General features: G+C 39.8%; 1 protein-coding gene across 7 annotated transcripts in view; it reads right to left on the bottom strand.

Annotated features, from left to right (window-relative positions):
• The window catches only part of RhoGAP19D (Rho GTPase activating protein at 19D), a 337,437-nt gene that overhangs the window by 6,664 nt on the left and 303,104 nt on the right, over positions 1-27,669 (bottom strand). For 2 of the 7 annotated variants that reach the window (XM_073976962.1, XM_073976968.1), the window contains 6 exons: positions 11,622-12,356; positions 10,653-11,206; positions 4,463-4,585; positions 3,755-4,151; positions 3,561-3,684; positions 17-115 (listed from right to left, as the gene is read on the bottom strand). In XM_073976962.1, coding sequence (XP_073833063.1) covers positions 17-115; positions 3,561-3,684; positions 3,755-4,151; positions 4,463-4,585; positions 10,653-11,206; positions 11,622-12,356 — 2,032 coding nt within the window. Of the gene's footprint in view, positions 1-16; positions 116-3,560; positions 3,685-3,754; positions 4,152-4,462; positions 4,586-10,652; positions 11,207-11,621; positions 12,357-23,217; positions 23,530-24,108; positions 24,377-27,669 lie in introns of those variants that run through there. The other 5 variants (XM_073976963.1, XM_073976969.1, XM_073976965.1 and 2 more) reach the window with 4 other exon arrangements.

The following is a 27,669-nucleotide window of genomic DNA, read 5'->3' on the forward strand; positions in this document are numbered from 1 at the left end:
CGTGGGTGATACTTACATTGCTATCTGATTTCGTATTACGACTGGGATATATTCTTAATATATCACCCTTAATTTCGATTTTAACTTGACGCCATGAACGATATTCGGATTGTCGCTAAAATAAAAAGAAAGAGAGAGGGGGGAATTAAAAAATTTAATAAAATGTATTGGGAGGGCTGAAAATTTTAAAGACATTGAATGTAGCACATTAGAACCATTGAGTGCACTTTGTGCTATGTCAAGCTGCCCATTCCCTCAGATCCACAGGTAGCTGAGAGAACTTTCCGGGACATCATCATTGCTGCAGTGGCTCACCACATACCAGTTGTTGTAGCAGCATAAAAACCTACGTAGAAGCATTGGTTTGAGATGCTGGGTTGGCAGCCGCTGGCCGAAACACTATGGTTCTGGGTCAATCCGGTACGAAAGAACCCGCTGCCGTTGGATTGACCACATGCATGTTGGGGTCCAATACCCGAAATCCAAAACAAAGTACCCAGAAGCGGACAAAGTGGCTAGAACCCCTGCCGCAGTAAAACATTAATAGACGATTAGGTTGTGGGCAACGGTTAAATCACTCTCGAATCCGAATGATAAAACGACTGTTATTTTTAACGGTGTTACGACGCGGGCAGTTTTTAGAGTACCTAGATAGTGATAGGGCAATGAGGAGTGTACTACGCCGTATAAGAAGAGTCCTCCCACCCGAGTAGGTACCACCACAGTTTATGATGGGCAGACGTCATCCGGAAGGCGAAATCATCCAAACTGGATATGGAATATCAATGGTTATGCTTAAGCAACTGGATGATATCGGGATTGTACCAGAAGCCTGGAAAGGCAGGGTGGTCCCGCTACTGAAGCTAGGCAAGGATGCAAACAAGGGCGAATCGACAGTAGCAAAGATTATAGAGACACCATCCCTCCAAAATGAGAAGTACTTTCCCAGTTGCTCAACATCAGCATGGATTCCGGAAAATGCACAGCACGGCAACAGTATTACACGCCACATTCAGTAGAGGAACAGAACAGGCCATGTGACCGAACAGTAATGCTGGCTTTTGACCAATCGAAGGCCGAAGGTATCGAACCGTCAACCATGCCATAGTGTCGCAGGCGTAGAGAACACTTTAAAACGTTGGATGTGGGAGCAGTCATTTCTAGAATTCAGAATTAAAAAAAAACCCAAGACCCTTAGAATGAAACATAGAGTTTCCCAAGGCAGGGTGATATCTCTGGAACTGTTTAACCCCTACATTTCTGAAATTTTACATCCTTCAGACGGCATAGAGCTCGTAATGTATGCGGATGATTGTACGATCTTGGCGTCGGGTCCTATAATCGACCATGACTTAGTGTAGTTCTTCCATTGGAGGAATATAAAAATATCCGCCGTACAATCGACTACCACACTGTTCACCGCCTGCACGTCTGAAATGAGGTTCCCCTGAACATATTGGTCGTTGGTGTCCTGATTTCGACTACTAACTACCCTAATATTTACGTTGCGATAAGATCAGAAGAAGGAACAACGTTTTCAAATCGCTTTCCGCAGCACTTGGATGCTGATAATTAAACCTTGTTGATCTCTTATAAAGCAAGAGGTCGGTCTGTGGTAAGCTATGCATGTGCAATTGTTAGCGCTACGCAGTTGAAGAATATTCAAACCTGCCAGAATGCTGCCCAGAGGATTGAAACAGGGTTCCTCATTACAGCAGTAGACCTTCTTCGTTAGGAGACGAAGATTTTACGGATACATAAAATCTAAAAGAGTTGTCGATGCAGTACCTGCTTGGGTGTTACCGCCGTGATCATACCTGCCATGATTTAGTAGACAGACTTCCCCTACCCAGAGAAAGAGAGAATTCCAAAGGTACAAGCGAGAACATATATATCAGATAGATCTGATAGATAAGGCCTCTTCTCCGATCGTGTTGAAATTTTAATGGCGGGTAGTCATTGTGATCACGAAGACAGCATTATATTTTTGCTAGAGGAAGACAATACTTCCTGAAATATAGATCCCGAAATATGGCAATTTTTTGTGGACATGTCTATACTTCCCGAGAAATGGGCCCAAAAACTCCAGAAAGTCTGCCGTCACCAACTAAACTAGGTAGTACGTAAGGTAACCCTCGAAACCGAATTGGCCCAAGCGTTGTACATCGCTTTATTACTTACAGACTCGGCGTATGTTCGACTACTGACTACATCGGACCAATCTTTCGGTTAACTCCCACACAAAGTTTGGAAAAAGTGCAGTTTGGCAACGGGTTGTGTATGCGGACCTAGTTACAATAGTACAATTTTTTTCGGGAGCAACTTCATACTTCTTTGGAAATTGGACCAAAAGCTCCAAAAAAGCCTGCCGGCACCATACAACCTGGGTAGTACGTAAGGTAACCTCGAAGGGAGAACCCGATTTGGCCCAAGTGTTGTACATCGTAGTATTACATATAGACTGGGATTATGTCCGAATACTGACTACATTGAAAAATACCCCGTCGTAAATAGGGCCACATACACAACATCTTGTCAAAAATTCAAAAGCCTCCACCACAAAGTTTAGAAAGAGTACAGTTAAAGGAATCGTCTGGGATAGTTTTTGAATTTTTAGACAAGATGTTGTGTATGCGGCCCTAGCTACGAGGGGTATTTTTGGGGAGCCAGTCCATACTTCCTAAGAAAATTGCCGAAAACTCAGAAAATCCTAATAGGCTTCATAAGTATTGTGTTCACTCCCTTTCTTTAGATCCGAGGCTGAGGGTATATCTTAGTCGGCACAACTAACTGATACTTTCTTACATGTTTATAGGAACTTAGATTAATACAGTCGGACCTCGATTATCCGTGATGGTCGGGACCGGAGGCATTACGGATAATCGATTTTCCCGGATAATGGAGGCAATGCTTTTATGCAGTTTTTGAACATATTTTTAAGTAAAAATGGCATAATATTGTACAATAATATGAAAATCTGCAATTTTTATTAAATTTGTTACGGTAATCCACCTAATTTTAAAAGGATACATAATATCATCATCTTCAGATTCATCTCAATTGACTTTGTCCCATGGTGTTTGTGATACCATAAATACACAAATTGTGTAATACGCATGGTACAAATACACAATTAGCCGCATCGGCAATTGTTGGCAACATAAGATGTCAAAATTTGACATCAATTCAATGCAATTGACACATTATGTTACCATCAGCTGGCATGATAATGCTACCTGTATTATTGTACCATGGTAATACGGGAGAATTTGCTGTTTTTGTTTGTTTCCCTTTTGTTTGCTTAATCAGATTAATTAGAAAGTGTGTTTTTACTCCCGGGCAATGAAGTTTATAACGAAAAATAGAAGGAATGGAAAAAAGTCCAAAATTTATTTTCTATCACGGATAATGGAGGTTCCCGGATAATCGATTCACAGATAATCGAGGTTCAACTGTATTAGTAATTTCTCAAGCCTTGGTAATGTTGGTTTGTGCCTCTCGCCTTCCTATAGTTTCATATTTGAATTTAAAAAAGAAATTATTTTCTTTTTCCAACTTACTTTTCCATGTATTGATGAAGATTTAATCTCCATTTCCATTTCAAATATTTCCATATCGGTTGAAATATCTTTTGATTCAATTTTACCGTTTAGATCAATACCACTGATGCTATCAATGTGAACACTGTAAAGGAAGAAACATAAATAAAATATAAGTATATTTAAACAAATCTATTCCATTCATTGCATCGTACCTGTGTCTTAGATCACTATTTACCGATGTTCTACGACTACTACAAGATGCATCCAATTTCAAATCTTCCAAGGCATCCAATGAATCGCTAGTACTATCAGCACCACCACCCACTGTATCATATATTGGATCAGGATGTTCTTCAATGTGCTGTTGCTGCTGTTGGGATCTGGTGGATTTCGTTGAGAGCGTTTCCGCTATACTACTTGTGGAGGAATTGGCCAACGATGTGGCCGATGTATCATGATAGTCATCATTGGTAGCACGTAAATATGAAATGCGACGCATTGGTTTCGAATCATCGAATGAAGACATTGGTCTAAAACGTCTTATTACATTACTGCCGCCAGAAGCTGTTGTGGCTGCTGTAGAGGATGACGATGGTTGTACCGACGACGCTGTGGTTAGACAAAAAATAGATAAGTAACATCAGATAAATTATTTTTAAAAAAATATTGAGGATAAATGAATGACCATATAAGCATATGCCTTTGTTGGTAAATGTTATTGTCATGGGTATTTTGTAAAAAAAAGTTATTTTAATCAACAATGTAATGGGTTATAGAGGGCTATGAGTGTGTGTATTAGCCAAGCAAATTTTAAATTAATTTACAAATAGTAAGTTAAATTAATTTATTGATTTAGCCGAGTGTTATTTCACAAAATACATATCTCCGCTGTAAAATTTAATTCACAAAAATAGTTATACCTCTCAGGTTTGCTGTTGATGTTCCTGTTCCTGATGTACTGTTATTAACTTCACCTTCCACTATATCACTCAGTGCTGTTGGTTTCATTTCATTTCCATCTGCCGCTAATTTACTTCCATACTCTGAAAGCACAAACACACACAGAGCAAAGATAATGAAATCAATAAGAGGAGTGAGTGCAACTGTTGGCGAGCAAAGGAAAAACTTATTAAGCTGACCATAAAACCGTTTAAATGTAAACTATAAATAATGAATGACATTAACTGTGAAGAATTTTGCATTTTGAATCATATAGCAGCGGTTCGGTGCGGGAAAATGTGAAGAAAATAATAATTGAGATGAAGAGAAAGTGTGACGCACATAAAGAGGATACAGAGAACAGTTACTGTGAAACTAATTTGTTAGCTTGAAGGGTGAAATTTTCATATTGAAGATTTTCACCTATAAACTCATTGAAAAGGAGGTTTTTTAGAAAGTTGGGTTGACGGTATATAATTAAAATATGTCAATTCAGATCTATATGGGATTAAGTAAGTCTTAATGACAAAATTGTCTTAACATAAGGCCCACTGGGTGGTCACTTTGTATATTTTAGATACTTCAGTGGACAAACTATTTGATCCTCAGGATAAATCCTGTAGTAGTTACAAATTTGAATACTTTGACATTACGTTGCTCTTTTATTTGCGGATCACATTGTCGAAGAAATCGGCTATGGCTCATTATACGCAACTATTTGTGAAATAATGTAAATCTTCTTCTATCTATAGACGATCTCTGCCATCTATTGATGATAATTCATTGTTTATGGAAGGTCCCTTTCATCTATAGATGGTATCTTCTATCATCGGAAGAACTACCGAAGCCTATAAAAAATATATGTATATGCAAGATTATACGTATATAAGATCTCTCCTATTAAACAATGAAGAAAGTATCAGTCATCAGTGCTGACGTAGATATACCCTCAGCCTCTGACGAAAAAAGAAGCAACCGCAATACTTCTGACGTCTATAGAGTATTTTAAGTTGTTGGGCCAATTTCTCAGGAAGTATGGACTTGCCCCCGAAAAAAAATGTCGTACAAAACGTGTGCCAAAAATGTAAAAACTATCCCAGAAGATTTCTTAAACTGCACTTTTTCCAAATTATGTGTGGGAGGTATCCGAAGGACGGGACCGATATAGTCCACATTGCAATCTGGTACATGACTTGACGAAGTAATACGATGTGCAAAGCTTGGGCTAATCATAAACTCCCAGCGAGAGTTATCTTGGGGATTTGCCATATTAGTTGGTGCCGTCAGGGTCTCTTGGTGTTTTTAGGCCATTACCTCAGGAAAAAAATTATGCCGTCGTAAGGGGCCGCAGGGACAACCACCCGAAGGAGTGGACCGATATAGTCCATATTCGAAGCTGATCTATATATGGAAGGAATATTACCATATGCAAAGTTATAACCAATTCGGTTACACCAATCGAATCCAAATTGTCTGAAACAGATTTCGTCCAAACATACTTGGGAGTCTAAACCCATTATTTCGACGTGGCACATTTTTGGTCGTATCAAAGTGTATATACCCTCCTCTTCATTAGGCTACCTTTGGACCTCTCTCTCTCTAGATCATGAAAATTTCTCCTGACGAGCCTGGATATGGGAAGCTTGTCATTTTAATTGTGGCAGGGATGCTCACGGCCGTAACACCCAAGTAGGTACTACATCGGAAACATTTTGTTGTGTTGATGTACTGAAAAAATTTTCGTCTCTTCAATAAGATGGCCCACTGGTGTAATGAGGAGGCACCCTGTTTGACTGTAGATGTCTTAGACTTCGTATTTTCTGAATTCCACAAACGTCTGGCGCCCACACATATAGTTGATTGCCCAAGGTTTCAAACACAACTGGAGGTAAGCCTTCTCTTTATCCTCGAACAGCTGGACATGGTTAACGGTATCGAAGGCCCTCGTTAAGTCTAGAGTCGCCATAACTATTCGGTCGCACGACCTTTTCTGGTTCAGTTCTCGACTGATATGTGTGTATATGGCGTGTAATGCTGTTGTGGTGCTGTACATTTCCCGGAATGCTGATGTTGGGCAACAGGGAAACTGCTTCTAATCAAGGGGAGGGGTGGTGTCTCGAGAACCTTCGCTAATGGCGACAGTAGGGATATCGGGTGTCAAACGATAGATTAAAGAAACTTGTCAAATAATCAACCCCGGGTTCTTCCAGTTGCTTAAGGATTGCCATTGAGTTTCCGTGGGGCCCCAACGTTTTGGATTATTTAGCATTCCGGATAACGTTTGCAATATCGCGCAACTCTTCGCCCTATCACTTTCGGGGTGCTTTAGAGTGTTTTAACCCCACAGTTTACGTAACTCTGAAACAATGTTGCATTATTTAAGGTGTTCTATCCACCTCTTCCGCTTACTTTCGCCGCTTATACTCGCCTATTAGTCTGTTGACTTCAGGAATAAGTCTAAGAGTTGTGGAACTTGTTCATAAAACCAACAGGCTACAAGGCGCGCGTGACGTAGGGGATGGAAGATACCAAGCAACGGTCCTGACCAGTTTTAACATGGCAAAGCCCAGGATTTATCTCCTTTTTCATCTCAGGTGGACACTGACCTCCCCGTGGTGTCACCTGGGGAACTGCCTTTAACACCCGTTAAAGGTAGTGAGCTTACATGTTCCGCGCGTTCACCCATAAGAACGTTAAAAACTTAGGTTTGGGCGTCGGGTTAGTAACCCTCCCCTAGAAAAAACAGCCTACTATGAAAAAACGAAAGAAAAGAGAAACAAACCCCACTAAAGTTGACGAACCCCGCAAACGTTTTAAGGACCATGATCTGCGAATCTGCACCTGGAATGTTCGCACTCTTTATAGAGAAGGTGCAGTCTTCGCATTGTCAGACGTACTTGAAAAGTACAAGGCCGATATTACTGCCATACAGGAAATACGATGGATTGGGAAAGGCGTCACAACAACACCTAAAGGTGACGCACTGTATTATAGCTGCCATGACGTAAAGCTTGAGTTTGGTTGCGGATTTGTAGTTAGTCGGAGACTAAAACATCTGGTATCCAGCTTCATTCCAGTTTGCTTGCTGCAAATCGAATAAAAGCTAAATTCTTCAACATCAGCTTTATTTGCGCTCATGCTCCCACTGAAGAAAAGGACGAACAGACCAAAGATATATTCTACGAGCGCTTAGAAGAAACATATGACAGTTGCCCTGCCCATGACATTAAAATCATTCTAGGCGATTTTAATGCCAAAATTGGAAAGGAGAATATCTTTGGCCCAACAGTCGGGAAATTCAGCCTCCACAGTGAAACATCTGACAATGGTATGAGGCTGATAGACTTTGCAGCTGCAAAAAACATGGTAGTTAGCAGTACCAGATTTAATCATCTCGATATTCATAAGAGCACCTGGCTGTCTCCAGATCAAAGAAGAAGTAATCAAATTGATCATGTTGTGATAGATGGAAGACATTCATCCAGCGTGTTGGATGTACGATCGCTCCGAGGCGCAAACATTGATTCGGACCACTACCTTGTTGCAGCAAAGGTACGTACCCGTCTAAACGTTGCAAATAAAGCACGAACAGACACAACGCGGAAGTTGGACATCGATAGGCTGCAAACACAACAGATAGCCACAGCATATTCCACTCAACTAGCCCAATTGCTTAACGCGAGCACTCCTTGTCCCGATAACATAACAACACAATGGCAAAATATTGCCCACTCCATGCAAACAGCCGCAAAATCCATACTTGGATTCCAGAGACCTCCACAAAGGAATTCGTGGTATGACCAGGAGTGTCGTGCTGCTACCGAAGAGAAAAATGCGGCATATAGAGCTACTTTACAATCAGTGGCAACGCGTAGCGCACGAGAGAGATATCGGGAGAAAAGGAGAGAAGAGAAACGTCTTTTCCGCAAGAAAAAGATAGAAATGGAAAAGCGGGAGTGTGAAAAAATCGAGATGTACAGGAGCCAGAATGAAGTCCGAAAATTCTACCAAAGAGTGTAACATCAAACAGATGGCTTTGGTACAGGCACATCCTCCTGTAGAGACCAGCAAGGTAATCTGGTAGCAGATACAGATAGCGTGCTCAGGATATGGAAAGAACATTTCTCCAATCCGCTGGTATCCAATAGTAGCGAAGACGATGATACCACAGATCCAATCCCAGAAGATGGTATAGAATATATACCGCCCGGCCAAGATGAGGTAAAAACAGCAATCAACCGGCTGAAGAATAATAAAGCAGCAGGAGCCGATGGCTTACCAGCCGAGCTGTTTAAAACCGGAGGCGACGCGCTGATAAGGTGTATGCATCAGCTAGTTAGCACCATCTGGCAGGAAGAACGCGTACCCGACGATTGGAACCTGAGCATCCAATGTCCCGTCCACAAGAAAGGAGATAAGACTGTATGCTCCAACTATAGGGGCATAAGTCTTCTACCTATTGCTATAAGATAGTGTCAGGGATATTGTGCGAACGACTAAAGCCAATGGTCAACGAAATAATTGGACCATACCAATGTGGCTTTAGACCTGGAAAGTCCACCATTGACCAGATATTTACCCTGCGGCAAATCCTAGAGAAGACCCAAGAGATGCAGATCGACACATATCACCTTTTTGTAGATTATAAAGCAGCATTCGATAGTCCCCTCCGATCAAATGTATTCCATGCAATGTCTGAATTTGGTATCCCCGCAAAGCTCATCCGGCTTTGTAAGATGACTTTAACTGATACTAGGTAATCAGTTAAAATTGGAAAGAACCTCTCCGAAGAATTTTGTACCAAAAGAGGTTTCTATTCAACATTTTGCTGGAAAAGGTAATACGAGATGCAAATGTCAAAAGAAATGACACAATTTACACCAATAGCCACATGTTACTTGCTTATGCTGATGACATAGACATCATGGGACGATCAGTAAAGGAAGTAACTGATACCTTTAGGAAGGTCGAAGCAGAATCTGCGAAAGTGGGTCTGGCGGTAAACGGCGAAAAGCCCTAATTGATGGTGTCGACGCGCAGAGATCGGACCAACTGTTGAAGTTGGTTCCTATAATTTTGAGGTAGTAATAGACTTCGTATACCTCGACACCGCTGTAAACACAACAAACGACATCAGTTCTGAAATAAAAAGCAGAATTGTATTGGCCAACAGCTGCTACTTTGGCTTAAGTAAGCACTTTAAAAACAAAGCCACAACTCGTCAAACAAAAATAACGCTTTACAAAACACTGATACTACCGTGCTGATGTATGGTTCCGAAGCCTGGGTACTTGCGTAAGCAGATAAGGCAGTGCTTGGCGTGTTTGAGAGAAAAATTCTTCGAAAGATCTACGGACCATTCTGCGTTGACGGTGAATATCAACGTCGTATGAACCACGAGCTGTATCTGCTATACAACGACATGAATATAGTTAAACGTATCGAGGTGCAGCGATTGCGTTGGCTAGGCCATATAATGAGAATGATCGATGATGAACCAGCTAAAAAAGCGTAGAAATACGAGCCACATGGCGGTGCACGCAGAATTGGCAGGCCAAACATGTGGATGAAGAGATGACAAGGCGCGGTATTCCAGAAAGCGAAGCACTAAATAGAGAGAATTGGAGATCTTTTCTTACTTCGGTCTATGGAACAAATGTTCTGTAATGGGCCAGCTAAGTAAGTAAACGTCAAAATACCGAAAATCCGGAGGTACCGTTCTATGGGTGCTATTTGAAAACTAAATACCATATTGCATCCATTTCAGCATGACAATGAGGCTAAAACTCTCAATCTACCGGAGATCGGGTGGTACCGTTCTGTGGGGGCAATACCAAAACGTGGACCGATATACCCTATTTTAACATCCCATTATGGTGGAGGGTATAAAAATATCTTCTCTCTGACATACAAATTCTTTTGAAACTCAATCTCAGTATCTCCTCTATCTTTTATCCTCTTTATCTTTATCGGGATCTCTGAGTGGCATAGCTGTTTCCTTAATAAACAGCCACGCGCCCTTTATCCCAACCTTATCGCTTATAAAATATCTCTTCTATCTGTAGATAACCTCTTCTGTTTATAAAAAGAAAACCTCATTTCATCTGACCCCTTTTAGTTCTACGTACTCTTACAAACGGATTAAAATTTTGAAATAAAAATGTTACTCACTGTTACTATTGTTATGCTCGATTGTTGCATTGGCCACACTGGCCTTATAGATTTCCATGCGACTAAAACGATGGCCATCGACCACAGACGAAGATGATGATTGTGTTGTCGTTCCCGCCGAAGATGATGAAGATGATGCGGTTGTTACTGGTGTTGAGGATAGATTAGTTGTTGTTGCTGCTGTTGTTAGTGAATTTGTTGCTGATGCTGCTGCAGCACTTGGAACTGTCATCTTTGGCGCCGTTGCTGTTTGTTGTTGTTGCTGTTGTTGATGATGTTGATACACAGCATGCTGTTGATGTAATTGACTGTGTATGGTGTGTTGCTGGTGTTGCACCTGCATTTGATGCAATGGATGATGATGCAGTGAATCATATAAAACACTTGGCTTTTTCATTATGCTGCTGCTACTATTGCTCGAAGCATTTGCCGCAGATGATGCCGTTGTGGCTGATGTTGTTGTTGTTGCTGATTCAATGGCATTTGTGTTGATAGACAAAGGCTTGAAAGGATCAAAACCTCGGGCTAAATGTGAAACCAATTTGCTTTCAAATCTAAAGGAAAGTAAAAAATATAGAGAAGATAAAAGATGGAAATTAAAAGCCATGCTTACATACATACATATGTATGTATATATGAAACAACAAACAACGAACCAACAAACCATTCAATGAACGGCCGAACAACATTCAAAGGTGATAAGATATTCAATTGACAATATAAAATGTGTTGTTTCTAATGGAAAAGGCAGATAAAGAGAAACAAGGGGGAGAAAGGCAGTCCCCTCATCTTGTGAAACAATTATTTGTTGCTATGGTCCAGCAAAAGCAAATGGCCAGTTGGCCATTTAAGCCAGCCAAGTCAATTTGCATATGGCTCCTAAAGGCTGGTTGGTCAGTTCAGTTCGTTGCTTCAATAGTTTGTTGGTTGGTTGCTTGGTTGTTGCTGTTATTTCGGGGGATTACTTACACTTTGTTAGTGACACCAGTTTCCTGCAATGTTTCCATGAATTCATAATCCTTATGGTATTTATCACGCAACATTGAACTGCTGCCATTTGTGCTGCTAGAGCTAATGCCAGAGCTGCTACTGTTGGTGGCGGCAAGTCTCTGTTGTTGTTGTTGTTGCAATTGTTGACTACGAGTACCATAGGTTGCACCACCACCACTACCTCCAGTTGTACTGGAACCACCACCTAAATTCGCTGCGTAATGCATATCACAGTTTGCTGTTAATAATTCTCTTGTACTGGACGTTGATGAAGTGGCTGACAGTGGTTGTTTAACTAAGGTACGCACTTGTCCTCGTGCCGTTGCATTGCTGCTAATGCTGCTGCTGCCACTGTTACTGCTGTTCATAAAACTTAAACCACCAACAACACAAGCGGCCGCCGCTGCTGCTGCCGATGATGAACCGGATCCCCCCACAGATGTTGATGACGTGGAGATCATCGACAATTGTGGACTGCCTGAGGGTGGTGTATGAGGAAAGAAATGTTGTTGCTGCTGCTGTTGTTGTTGCTGTTGATGGACATTAGGTAGCGGTGATTTGAGAAATTCTTCCTTTTGTTTTATCGATTCACGCAATCGTATCATTAAATCGCTGGTATCGACGGCAGCATTGGAAGCATAAAATGCAGCAGCATTTTGTTGTTGTTGTAATTGTTGTTGGCGGGTTAATACTGTTAGATTTGCTGGTGGTGAACTGGAAGGAAGAAAGAAAAAGAGAAATATTTAATTAGTCTTTATTTTTCTTTTATCGGAAATGGGAAATCGAATAAAATATTTTTTAAAAATTCTAAGGTGTAAGGAATTTCCAGATGTTTGAGCTGGCTTTCATTGAATACTCCAAACTTAAACATAAGGTAACATTATTTTACTTGTAGTATTAAAACATTCTCACTGAAAATCTGTGAATTGTCGCAAGTAAAATTCGCTAATCTAAATATGGACATAAAATCTGGGACAACTTGCCATATATCTAAGGGGAACAAAGTCAGGAATACATGCCTTCAAACTGCCAAATAAAGAGGGGTCGCATTTGTGGGACCTCTGAGCACACCAACCCTTCGCCGTTATGACTTCAGATAGTAGTAGCTTTAGCTTCGATGCCTGGCGTGATGTTATAGTGCCTAACAGTCTGCCATTGCAAGGCGCAACGGTGACTTGAAGACAGACAAGGGTAGAAACACAGATGCAGACATAATTTTCTATGCCCGTGAATAGCTGAGCGTATCTTACCCACACAATCTGTGTAATACCCAGCTGCTTCCGGATTTAGGAAATCATGGCTGCGTATGTGCTGATGCCCATGACTCCTGGAAGGTACACAGTTGTCATTATGAATGGACCGGATGTGAATTGAGGGTATCAAAATTGACCTTGGCGGACTAAGACCCATCTTCCCTAATTTGCTTAGGTCGATGTTATTCATGATTCTATAGATAATAATGAGTTCTGTGACTGCGTCAGAGTGAAAGACACGACGATATCAGTTCATCGCCAATTTGACATAAGAAATTCAATGAAATCTCATTTCATATATTTTTTAATCCATTCATTGGCTTTGTTGTTGTAGTTATAATAATGTTTAAATTTATTTTCAATGATTCATTGACTCGCATAAACAAAGATTTGCGGTTTCGCTTTTAATAGTTATATTTGGTTTGTTGGTTATGCTTATCACTTTTATTTCAATCGCTGATGCATCAACCGCCAGCCTGTTTAATCAACCAGTAAATCTACCAAACCCATATTTGCATATTGCGTGTTGCACTATTAAATTCATCGGGGGTTAATTTTTTAGCGTGTGGGCAAATATGGATAATTGATTTTGATAACCTCCAACATAAGATGGAAGGTATATTAATCTTCGTATATATAGTCTTGATCAGCATAAAATTGTAAGCCCATATAACGATGGTCGTCTGTCCATCCGTTCCTCCGTCTGTTAAAGTCAAGATACAGCTCGCAATATTTAACATAGAGCTTTATGTTTTGGTACAGAGGTTTCTGTTACTCCTGGGTTGTTTGTTATTGAAAATGGGACAAAGGTTTTAGTACATCACCATAGAAGGATACCTCCGAATTTTCGGTATTATGAAGGTTGTGACTTAAATATCTAACCGAAATGGCTGAAATTTAGTATTTAGTCTTCGTTGGGGGTATACAACTCCCCCCCAGAGTTTTGTCGGTACAGGTCAACGCCTTCGTATAGCCCCCATAGAGCGGTCTCTTCCGATTTTCGATTTTTTTAAGGTTTCAGCCACATTATCAAACCAAAATGGATAAATTTTGATATTTCCTCTTCGATGGGGTTATTGAACATTCCAGAAGACCATTTTCAGTATAGATCCACGTTTAAATATAGCCCCCATAGAAGGGTACCTCCCGATTTTCGGTGTTTTGAAGGATGTGGCCTCAATATCGCACGGAAATGGCGGAAATTCAATACTTAGTCTTTGTTCGGAATAAAAAAACATTCAACTAGAAATTTGTCGATAGTCCCACGTTTTCATATAGCCCCCATAAACGGTACCGCCCGGTACCGGTACAGAAATTACTGTAATTTGGTATTTCGACATCATTGGAGTTACAAACTTTCCTCCAGAAATGTCTCGGTACATATCCACTTTTTGATATAGCCCCCATTGAACGGTTCCTACCGATTTTTGGTATTTTTATATATATAATTCAACCAAAATTACTGAAATCTGGTGTTTGCTAGGGGTACAAAACATTATAATATGTACAAAGCATCAAAAAATCAGAAAATGTAGGTCCGCTTCCCCATATAAGGGTACCACCCAATTTAACTTTTTTTTTTGAAAATTTAAGTCGCATGTTCCTACCGAATTAGTTCTTTATTGGAATTGTGTGTTCCAAAAGATAGAAAACTTACTCTTAAAAAAAACTATCCATATATATCCAGGTTTTAGTCCAGCCCCCATCAACCGGTATTTTCTTATTTTATTTATTTCAAGGTTTTTTCTCCAAATGTTCGAACCAAGGAACAAACCTTGACGTGGAGGAAGAGTTTAGTAATTTCATAAACCAAGGAAAACAAATTCTTCCAATTCACTTCAATACAGTTCGTACTGGAGGGTTAAGTTCGGCACGCCCAAATTATAGGCCGTTTTTACATGTTTAACCTTGTTATGACCAGTTTTGGCTTGAAATTTTGTAACATATCGAAATAATAGCCGTAGAACCAATATACCAAAGCGAATGGACAAGCTGAGTTGAACTAGTCGAAATTTTGATTCGTTCGCCTAGATTTAAAACTAATACTATTTGAATTCAATTCCTTTCAAATTCCTCCAAACTCCTATGTTTTGAAAATATTTGATTCATTTTTGTTTTCAATCAAACAAAAATATTCTACAATAATTAATTCCAACAAATTTGAATTAGAGTAGTCTTAGGGCCATTATTACATGTGTTCTTTACCTATCTGATGGATTTAAAAACGCAAAATAAACCAATTTGGTGTCATTAAAAATATAATTTTTATATTGAAAGTTAATTCCAAGAAGCTCCTCCTTGAAATTCAATCATCACTTTTAACTTTAAGTTAACCGAAACGCTATAAATCTGTTCGGAAAATCCAAACTATAACAAAAGAAGACTTATAATAATGGGGGTTAGTGAAACAGGCCATAAGTCATCAAAACGTCTCATTCACCTGGACTGACTTTTCTGAGGGAGCGATAAAGTGTGTATATCCTGCGATTAATGGATGTATTCTGTTTTAATCACCTGACATCAAGCCCCGGTTGGCCTAGGAGATTTTAATGCGCATCACGATTTGTGGAACTTAACTCTAGGAAATGATCAGAGAGCTGGGTGAGCAAATATATAGCTCCACATTTTTCTGCTTGAACGAGGGCGCCCTCATCTGGTCCACCGAGTGAATTTGAAACCTGTCATTTCCCATAGGTCGGACCATCTCTAATCATCATCTCCATCAATAAACAACCCGACTTGACACACACTTGGAGTGCATAGGGGTAGCGACAAAGTGAGGAACCGCCGAGAAAGAACTCCTATATCCCGCCGATTTATAGCTGTGTGCCACGTTATTCGCCTTACATCGGGTGGAGATTTTAATGCACATAATGAGTTATGGTATTCAACCATAGGAAATGGCCAGAAAGGCATAGCGCTGGCCGAGCTAATATATAGACCTACACACTTTGCTGCATGCACAAGGATGTCAAAACGTCATTTCCCTTGGGTCGGGCCATCTCCCTATCCTCCTCTCCATTCCTATCCACCGAGGATTCAGAGAATTCACTAACCAACGCTTACGAGAACTGCCCAATCCCTCTGAATTTTGGGTAGCGGAGAGGTATTTCCGAGACAACATCACTACTGCAGCCGCTCGCCATATACCTTCTGCACGAATTCCTGAAATAAGACCTAATTTTCCAGCAAAGGCGATGAGATTAGCGAATGAACGTGATGAGCTTCGCCATACGAACCCTATCGACCCCAAGGTCAGAGAACTGACATTGGAAGTCAATAGATTACTCGGTGAGCACAACCGGAAAATGTGGCTAGAGCATCTAAGGTCTGCAACATTGGAACCGGCAGTAGTAAATTGTAGACAATGGTTAATAACGCATTACCGCGTAACCTAGTAAAAAGGATGTCATGTTTTACGGCGTGGTTGTGACAGATCTTAATAGATGTGGGAGGTTGTTTTAGCCGACATCCGGATAACGACCGGACGAAGAGTAGTGTTTTGCGTTGTTTATTATCTCTTTTAGCCGGGTAGGAACCATCATAATTTACGGCGCAAAATCGTCGACAACGCTTCGACTTGACGGAATTTCAATGTGATGCTAATGTAGTTGAATGAACCTGGAGTCAAGTATCTGAACAAGGTCCTCAATCTATCGCAAGGCAAGGAAGCCAGCAAAGGTGAATCATACCAGTAGCAATGATACTTGAGACTTTACTCATTCCCCAGCACGTTATCCTTTTGCGAATCATCAACATGGTTTCCAGATGCAGAATTGTACCACAACAGCTGAAGTCTCAAACAGAACAGACCGTGCCACAGAACGGAGATTGTAGCATTAGACCTGACTAAAGCATTTGATAATACGGTCAGCCATGACGGCGGAAATGATCCCCCCCCCCCATTGCATGTGCAGGTTGGTTGGTTTAAGAATGCGCAGCTGCGATCATTCAGACTATTTTATATTATATATATGTACAGATGATTATTGATGTGATTGATAGTGTGGAGCTTGGGCTATTGCTTTGTGAGACTGTATATGATTGGTTGGTTGATGAGGGGTGTTGTGTAGTTGAAGAGGATGAGTTGATGTGGATCAGGTGTGTGTTGATGTGGATGGAAGCTTTGGGGAAGAGTTCGGGCTATTGAGTTGCAATTTTTGTTGATGGAGGTGATGAGTTGATGTGGATCGAGGTGTGTTTTGTTGGCAATGGTGCTAATAAAAGTGTTAATGTGATGGATACGAGCTCATCCTGAAATTAGTTAAGAAGTGGATAGGAGGGGGAAGGAGAGTGGAGAAACGGAATAGGGCTGGAAGGATAATAGATATAGTAGGGAGATAGGTGGGTGAAGATATTTAGTTGAGGAGTTAAAAACTGTTTCTAGTCATAGTCTATACATATTGGCCCGCCCCATAGCAATTTAAGGCTACTGCAGTAGGTTATCATGACTGTGGGGTCAATGGAGGAAAAGTAGGAGAGGGATTCAACCACGTGTACACCAAACATTCTGTGTATTCTGGTCAACAGTCTAGGATACCGACAAAGAAGGTGCTCGATTGATTCCGTCTCCTCCTCATCCTCATATGTGCAGGTTAATGGGTCAATAATTCCCACCACAAACACTAACTACTTGTTATAACTTAATCATGATGTATCCTCTTTTTATTACAGTTTTTAAAAGTATTGCCATTAGCAAATTAGAGTTGTCAACAAGTAAACCTTCTCTCGCTCTCAATTACATTACGTCTTAGTATTATTTCATTTTTTCATTTTTTTTTCATTTTTGGGGGCCACCGTGGTGCAATGGTTAGCACGTCCGCCTTGCACTCAGAGGGTCTGCGGTTCGAATCCCAGGCCAAGCAACATCAAATTTTCAACGGTGGCAAAATCCCCCCTCAGTAATGCCGGCGACATTTCCTGAGTATTTAAGCCATGAAAAACTTCTCTACAAGTGGTGTCGTATCATTGAGCCAATATGAATCGGCGTGCACTCATTGATATGAGAGAAGTCTCCCTTGTCCCTTCAGGGATGTTGTGGGAAAATATGTATGTATTATTTCATTTTATTGTTTTCATCCGAACAGAACACATCAAAGTTAGAATAGCTTATAAACACTAATTACAAAGAAATAAAAATCAAATTTTCCACTTCTTCTTTATCATCGGCAAAGTACAATTCATTAACACTACTCTAAAGTCCTATGGGTTACATCCGACGTCTTATACAAGTCGTCTGCGCATGCCACAGCTGTCTTCGATAAGATGAGAAGAAGGGACAAGGTTCTAAATTTCCTAGCCGACAGTACTTGGGGAGCAGATAAAGATACCTTATTAATCACATACAACGCGATAGGTCAGTCTGTGGTAAGCTATGCGGCGCCAGTGTGGTTTGTCAACGTAAGTTATACGAAATGAAAAAACTTGCAGACTTGCCAGAATACGCCCTGAGAACCGCAACAGGGCGTATCCTCATGTCTTTGTTGGACCATTTACATGATTGCCGGTGTGTCGGCACAACAGGTTGTTGCCGACGCAATATCTGCTAGATCATCAGGCAGGTTTGAGGGATATTTATACAGATGCAATCGGCGTGGCTATAAGATCGTATCGTATGAATGGAAGATTACCCACCATCCGTAGCGCAAGTGAGATACAGCCGGAGTAGCTGCCTCAATTCTTACTATCGACCATGCAATACCAGTCCCTAACTTCGACCTCATTATGAACTGATCCTATTCAAGTGGCGTCTTTTCGGAACATAGAGTTGAACGCGGTCGGTTTATTTCATTAGGTACAAGTACAACACTTTTTGTCCTTAAATGCGGGTTACGTCATTCTTGGATAATTTGAAAGTGTAATGCTAGTGGAAGCCAATACTTCCTAAGACATGAGTCCAGAAATGCACCAACTCCTTCATACATTTTCGTCGAAAGACTTGGGTTTCCTCTTTACGTCACTTGTGCTAGACTTCAACACACTAAAATAGCCGGGAGTCAGGTCCGGAGAGAAACTAGGCGAGATAAAAATTTAGATATTCATATCCCCTATTCAACCAATGATGACCTCCTATTTTGCCATCCGATAATTCTCCGTCTTCTTGCGTCGTCGCATTCGTTATCGGTAGCCAGCGGGATTCGTGAATTGAATATGAATTCTGATTTATATACCTCCGGCACTAATGTTATTAGTTGTTGTTGTTATAGCAGCATGAAATCTACGTAGAACCACAGGTTTGATGCTGAGATGGCAGCCGCTGACCGAAACACAATAGTTTCGGGTCAATCCGGTACGATAGAACCTGCCAGGGACGTACGCAGGGGGGGGGCACGGGGGGCCCGGGCCCCCCCCGAAATGGTTTGGTCGAACAAAATTTTTTAAGCTACTGTAACTAGTTATTGTATTTTTTTCTCATAAAAATGTTTGTATATATGAAGATTTCAAATTAAAACTTATATTTTCTTAAGTTTCTGAACAGAAAATGTACATCATTAACAAGTTTTGTAAGAAAATATTTTAAAAATTTTTGTTTGTAAGCTGTTTTTGAGAGAAACTTCCAATAAAATCTGAATTACTTCTTCATGTCATATCATACCACTATCAAAAGCTAATTCCTTAATGAATATACCCCATGTCTATTATTTATTCGAACTGTATAGAGCTCTCGAGGCTTAAAACTAATCCGGTTATAACAAAAATAACGAGTTCAGTATTATGGGAATGGAAATATGTATGTATATAAAAAACAAGTAAGAACGGCGTTAAGTTCGGCCGGTCCGAACTTGTTATACCCTCCACCACAAGTTGTATTGAAGTAAAATGGAATAATCGAAACGTGGACATATACAGACGAATTTTAGTTAGAAATGGGGCAATATGAAAACGTGGACCTATACCGACAAATGTAAAGGGGAAGTTTGAGTACCCCCAACGAAGTCTAAATACCAAATTTCAGCCATTACGGTGGAATATTGAGTCCACAATGTTCAAAATACCGAAAATCGGGAGGTACCGATGATGAAGGGTATAAAAATCTATTGAATAAAATGTATGAAGGGTCGGTCCTTCGTGGACTACATATTGAAAGCCAATTAGAAATTTCTTTTACTGCCATCGCCAAAATTTTGTTATTCTGTTTTAGACAAATTTGCTGCTAAACAGTATGAGAAAATAATGAAGACAAATGAATTTTTGTGCGTCACTTGATTTTTACTTATCATTACCGAAGTATAATTGTAACCTCAGACTTTAGATTACGAGATTATATACACTAGGATTGCATAGATTTCATCAAAATAATGATTTAAGACTTCACATATGTTTAGACGATATTCGTTTCAGCCAAGATGGAAGTACTTACCACCGTCCGTCCGTCTGTATCTCTGTTTGTCTGGCAGGTTGGAACTCATGATAACTCTCGGTCCATGTTATGGATCTCGTAATGTTTTGTCTAAATTAAATTTAAGTCATATCGGTACCTCCGCCATAAATGGTCGAAAGGACTAACCGATTCGGTCTAAAATCGAACCTAATATGGTTCGCAAGATTACTTCCAAAAGTACATCAGGGTCCATGAGAATATGTTTGGACAACATCTTCAGGTCTCTTACACAAGTCTAACATAACTGCAGTTTAAAGACTGTTTGAGGATCCCTTGGACATTTTGTAGTCTTGTTTACAGCGATATCCTATTTTTCGTGGACAAGTTTATGCTTCCTGACAAAGCTCTAAACACTACGGTGGCCAACTAAAAAGCTTATGGGCGCGGTAACTATCGAGAGGAGTGTCTCTCAAATAATTGTTAGTGAATAGTTATGTGGGGTTCAATAAGGATCGATTGTTATTTGTCAAAACTATATAGAACTAAGTCCATCAAAGTGTTTGTCATCGAGTCCAAAAACTTCTAACCGTACAATTAAGAAAACAAATTATAACGCTTCTTTTGTAACATAATATTAAAAGTAAAAATAATCCTGGTATCAGAATCTATCTCTTTCGGTAAATAACACTGTGCAACATGTTTAAGGTAATCTTGTGCAAATAATTTGAAGTGAGGATTTTTTGAAAGTACAGACCCAAAGTACAAAAGCCCTAGTTCCGTTTTGTTGAGTCAGATACAGCTTGGATTTTATGGCCCCATCTAAACATTATTAAATATCGACTTTTTAAACAACTCGGGGCTATATCTCTGAAACCAATGCAAATCTTCTTCTGACCTTTGTAGCAAATTTGTAGATAAGGGCCAAAATAAAATATTTAGAGAAATGAAAAAAAAAAATAAATTTTATAATATATCTAAAAATTCCATAACTTGTATACATTTCGCACCATATCTCCAAAACTGTTAAATTTTTCTTAATGTTTTCATTTGGAAACATATCAACGACAACGACAGCCAATATTCTTAAAAATTAGGCTAAGATCATCGAAATAGTGAAAATCTTGCTATAGCAAAGACAACGGCAATTCTTTGTTGTTGTAAAATTCTGCGATAAACCATAACGTGGACCTGTATGATTAAAAACTTCAATATACTTCAATAAATTTTACATGGCGACATTACCGATCGTGGCCCGATATTGTCTAATTTCAGTTCTAAATATCCTACTCTGTAAATATTTAAAATTGTATCCTTAGTCCCAATTTACATTAAACGATTTTTCTTGCGGCAATTTTTCTCGTTCTCTTGCCTCTTGCGTTTATACAGGCAATTCTGTTTCTGCAAGTTTTGTTTTCAAAACAATGAAAATAATGTCAAAAACGAAAAATATAAAAGGAATTGCCTGAAAATTGCCGGTACGAGCAATTTTTTTCAACTCCCATACCCCTTACGTGTCTTTTCTACAAACTGAGACTTACCGCAAGTAAACTCGCCTAATGTAAATTGGGACTAAATATTATGAATTCTTTCTATTGAATTTATATACTTTGTACCATTATTTCATATAAAATATAGAATAGAATATGTGCCAAAATTTCCAGTCGGACAAAAATTTACCGAGATATGAGCTTTCGAAGGGAAACATTTATTGTGTTTTGTATGTAGCATAAAAACTAAAAACGTCTTTTCCTAGAAGTGGCACTTTAAATGTTTTTGTGGGACTATTGTGCACATAAATCATGTGCTTAACCGAGAGAGTCTTAAAAAAACTGCTGACGGAGTCAGAAAAAATATCAATTTTGTACGGTGTTTTGTTTTTGTTAAAATCGAAATTTTGATTTTAACTGTTCAAAATTTTTAAAAATTGATTTTTTAATTCCTTTTCGATAATGGACAAGATTATTAGGTTCGTAATGATCCCACAAAAATATATGTTGATCGGTTTATTCTTTTTCAAACTACAGTGGGTACCGCAAACTGCTTTAGTAAAAACAGAGCTTTATAAGCGGGCATTTTAATGTAAGATATTTCAAAAAAAAAAAAAAAAAAAAAAATAGAAGGTAACTTAAGGTTTAATAGATTTTTTATAAGAAATGCATGAAAATGGCTTTTCTCATGCTTAAATGTGGCCATAACCCCTTAAAATAGCTTTACGTAACGCTAAACAACATTTGAATTTTTCGTGATTTTTGGTCAAGTTGTGCCCCCCCCGAAATGAAATCCTGCGTACGTCCCTGGAACCTGCTACCGTGGGATTGTAAAGTGTAAAGTTATTATTAATTCTGTCTCTCGACGATATTTTGCTGTCAGCAAAGCCGGATTGTTAATTGATTATTCTTTACTTGGATCGAAATACAAAACATCCTAAACCAAAGATCTACAGTCAAACTAACGCCTTATTGCAGTCCGCCTCCTTTAGGTATTGTTGAGACAACTTCACATTTCACAGAAGTTACAGTCGATAGCATCGGTAAAAGTGGACCGATAAGTACCATTATCCCAGTATCCCATTGAAAAGCTTTCGTGTGCACCAGCATTGCACATGCTGGGCCAGTTTTTTATTGTCAGGAACTTGCCCTCAAAAAAACTTGTAGTGGGGGTCTCGAGTGCAATCTGTTGCAAGAAAAGTCAAAACGATTTGAGAGGAGAGTTTGAACTGCACTTTTCCCAAATGTTGTGTGAGAACTTGATTTATGCCTCGTAGAAATATTACGATGTGCAAAGTATGGACCAAATCGGTTACTGCGAAGGAGTGGAACGATATGACATACATATTTCGAATTCAAACTAAGTTTGTATTAGAAATGCCAAATTTTGGATCTAATCGGCTGATCCATGATTTCTATCAGTTAATAACAAAGGGAATGAAGATTATGAAGTCAAAATCTAGAAGTTGGTTAAATACAATAAAATAAACAAATAACAAAAACATCGATCCCACCTTTGGTTAATACATGGCGTACAGCAGCACGTTTTACTGAAACAATTTAAAACTGCATCAAATGGACTCATTGTTGTTGTTTGTGTCCAAGTGCTAAACTAGACTAGCCGACTAGTAAACTAGCCGCATAGTTAGCTGGAAATACGATTTATTGTTGTTGTTATTTTGCTGCTGCTGTTGTTGTAATTTGTGGTTACACAAAAATTTTAATAATTTTAATGGGAGATAATTGATGACACTTTTCGTTTCTGTTTGTTGTTATAAAAAATATTTTATTACTTTTTCTTTTTCAATTTTATGTCAAACATTTAACTGTAATAAAGAGACACACAGAAACACACACACGGCGGACGGCCATTATTAATAACAACATAAAAAACAAAGCTTACGAAAATAAGTTGCGTTTTAAGGCACGCGACTAAAACAATAATAACACAATAAAACTTGGCTAAATACAACACTAAAGAGGCTTAAATTCCAAGAGCCAATAAAATTTGTAAACGAGGCCTTAAGAGAGACAAATTTGAATTTGAAGAGTGAAGGCGGCGCTCAAGACGCCACCTTTACTCTTCAAATTCGCACTGGCGGGCGATAAACAATTCCGTAACGCGAAATAAAACTGGGAGTGGCGGTGTTTAATTTTGTTGTTAACAAAATCTTTTAAAAACGAAAGTGCGAAAATTTTGTCAACGTAAGTCGGGCATTCGAACACTTGCCACACCAGGTTGCAAGCTTATTTTTTTGTTTTTCTTTTCAGCTTATCAACAACGTCTTAAACCGAAACACAACACTTTTTCTCAAGACTGTCAGATGTTTTATTAGTTGCACCATATCAAACGTTATTGCTCATTATTGCTTAGTCAGAAGAAGAAGAAGAAATATTGTAATAACCAAATATAGGCATGTAAAGTTCCAATCGACGTGTGATGCTGCAAAGCCAACCATAACCGCAAAAAGAACGACGCTACACGGAAAAAGAACGCTAAACGCAAAGTTTCGAAATTGTATCGTTTCGTTTCTTGTTTCTCTGTGTTTTACAGAAGAAAACCTTAAACTACGAACTAAATAAACAGCGACCCCGAAAATAACCGCTCAATGGACAATAATTTGTCCGCCCGCTTGACGGACAACAACTGTCATCATTAGCTGGGTGGTGAACAAAATTCATTGCTGTTGAATCACACAGCCAGACGCCCAACACAATGCGCGGAGACAAGGTAATACTCAGGGGGGGCTTGAAGAAAATACTCTTAAAATTCTACCCAAAGAGTCTACGCATGGATTACGCTCAGTGGACAGAAGAAGAAGAAGCATTCAGGTGACGTCCAAAAATATTTTTTTTTAGATTTTTGATTTGCTGTTTATTTTGCTTAAGCTTAGCTCAAATCGTTCATACTTCTTAAGCCAAGCGTTATTAAGTGACGATATGCGACAATAATTAGTTATTTTTTCATAGCTATTTGGCTCGTGCTAACGTGGCCCACAGAGACTAGCAAGGCATTCTAATACGAGGCTCTAATGATCGGTGTGAGGTCATTTTCAAACAACATCAGAGTTATTAAATGGGTACTTTGATAAAAATTTAAAGACCTCTGGGGGTCTTTTAGCCATAGAAGACCTGGCTAAAGATCTTCTGGACAAACGACTATTTTTTAATCATAAGAGACTTGTTGAAGGTCTTCTGGTAATAAAAGACATATAGAAGGTCTTCTGGACATAGAAAACCTACTGAAGGTCTTCTAGCCTCACGAGACCTTTTGAAGGTCCTCCAGACATAAGGATCCCTTTGAAGGTCATCTAGCCACAGAAGACCTGCTGAAGATCTTTTAGCCCTGCTGAAACCTTTTAGCCTCAGAAGACCTGTGGAAGGTCACACGTTTAAGGTCTTTGAAAAATATAGGTCCTGTTGAAGTTCTTCTAGCCTAAGAAGTTTTAGGTACGAAAAGCCGACTAAAGATATTCGGGACAGCAGACATTCTAGCCTCAGACCTACTGAAGGTCTCCAGACAAAGAGGGCCTGTTGAAGGTTTTCTTGCCATAGAGGACCTGTTGAAATTCTTCTTGACACAGCAGACCTGTTACAGCCTTTCTAGCCGCCAAAACCTGTTGAAGGTCTTCTAGCCTAAGAAAACCTACTGCAGGTCTTTTGGAATCAGAAGGTCTGCTGAAAGTCCTCTAGCCACAGAAGACTTGTTGAAGGTCTTTTAGCTTCAGAAGGTCTGCTGAAAGAATTCTAGCATCAGAAGACCTGTTGAAGATTCTTCTAGCTTCAGTAGACCTGTTAAAGGTGTTCTTGCCATAGAAGATCTGTTGAAGTTCATCAAACCACCGAAGACCCTTTGAAGGTCTTTTAGTATGTTCATCTAGCCCCAGACGGCCTGATGAATGTCTTCTAGACAACAGGTCTTATAGCAACAGAAGACCTTCTTAAGTCTTTTAGCCTCAGGAGACCTGTTGAAGAGTTTTCTACCCTCTACCTGTTGAAGGTCTACTTGACACAGAAGGCCTGTTGAAGATTTTCTAGCCCCAGAAGACTTGTTGAAGATTTTCTAGTCTCAGAAGACCTGTTGGATGTCTTCTCGCCATAGAAGAAGTTCATCAAACCACCGAAGACCCTTTGAAGGTATTTAGCCTCAGAAGAAGTACTGAAAGTCGTTTGGCTTCAGAAGACCTGCTGAAGGTATTTTAGCTTCTGAAGACCTCTAAAGGTCTTCTAGCCTCAGAAGACCTGTTGATGTTAATCAAACCACCGAAGACCCTTGGAAGGTTTTTTAGTCATAGAAGACCCTTTGATGGTATTTTAGCCTTAGAAAACCTGTTGAAGATTTTCTAGCCCCAGAAGACTTGTTGAAGATTTTCTAGTCTCAGAAGACCTGTATGAGGTCTTCTTGTCAGAGAAGACCTTTTCAAGTTCATCAAACCACCGAAGACCCTTTGAAGGTTTTTTAGCCTCAAAAGGTCTACTGAAGGCCGTTTAGCCTCAGAAGACCAGGTGAAGGTCTTTTAGCTTCAGAAGACCTGTTGAAGGTTCTTCTAGTTTCAGTAGACCTGTTGAAGGTATTCTTGCCATAGAAGGTACTCTTGCCATGAAGATCATTAAACCACCGAAGACCCTTTGAAGGTGTTTTAGCCACAAAAGACCTTTTGAAGGCCTTTAGCCTCAGGAAACCTGTTGAAGTATTCTCTACCCTCGGAAGACCTGTTGTATGTTCATCTAGCCCCAGAAGGCCTGATGAATGTCTTCTAGACAACAGGTATTATAGCAACAGAAGACCTCCTTAAGTCTTTTAGCCTCAGGAGACCTGTTGAAGAGTTTTCTACCCTCTACCTGTTGAAGATCTACTTGACACAGAAGGCCTGTTGAGGATTTTCTAGCCCCAGAAGACTTGTTGAAGATTTTCTAGTCTCAGAAGACCTGTTGGATGTCTTCTCGCCATAGAAGAAGTTCATCAAACCACCGAAGACCCTTTGAAGGTATTTAGCCTCAGAAGAAGTACTGAAAGTCGTTTCGCTTCAGAAGACCTGCTGAAGGTATTTTAGCTTCTGAAGACCTCTAAAGGTCTTCTAGCCTCAGAAGACCTGTTGAAGGTCTTCTTTCCATAGAACACCTGTTAATGTTAATCAAACCACCGAAGACCCTTGGAAGGTTTTTTAGTCATAGAAGACCCTTTGATGGTATTTTAGCCTTAGAAGACCTGTTGAAGGTCTCCTTGACACAGACGGCCTGTTGAAGACTTTCTATCGCCAGAATACCTGTTGAAGATTTTCTAGCCTCAGACGACCTGTTGGAGGTTTTCTTGTCATAGGGGACCTGTTGAAGTTCTTCTTGACACAGCAGACCTGCTTTCTAGCCACCAAAACCTGTTGAAGGTCTTCTAGCCTCAGAAAACCTACTGAAGGTCTTTTGGAATTAGAAGGTCTGCTGAAGGTCTTTTATCTTCGGAAGGTCTGCAGAAAGACTTCTAGCATCAGAAGACGTGTTGAAGGTTATTCTAGCTTCAGTAGACCTGTTGAATGTATTCTTGTCATAGAAGATCTGTTGAAGTTCATCAAAACACCGAATTCCCTTTGAAGGTCTGTTAGCCACAGAAGACCTTTTCAAGGCCTTTAGCCTCAGGAAACCTATTGAAGGCTTTTCTACCTTCAGAAGACATGGTGAAGGTCTCCTTGACACAGAAGGCCTGTTGAAGGCTTTCTAGCCCCAGAAGACCTTTTGAAGATTTTCTAGCCTCAGAGGACCTGTTGAAGGTCTCCCTGACACAGAAGGCCTGTTGAAGACTTTCTAGCCCCAGAAGACCTGTTAGAGGTCTTCTCGCCATATAAGACTTGTTGAAGTTAATCAAACCACGAAGACCCTTTGAAGGTATTTAGCCTCAGAAGAACTACTGAAGGTCGTTTAGCTTCAGAAGACCTGCTGAAGGTATTTTAGTTTCTTAAGACCTCTAAAGATCT

Source organism: Musca autumnalis, unplaced genomic scaffold (assembly GCF_047663935.1).
Source record: "Musca autumnalis isolate F117 unplaced genomic scaffold, ASM4766393v1 scaffold_3, whole genome shotgun sequence".
Classification (NCBI taxonomy): Eukaryota; Metazoa; Arthropoda; class Insecta; order Diptera; family Muscidae; genus Musca; species Musca autumnalis.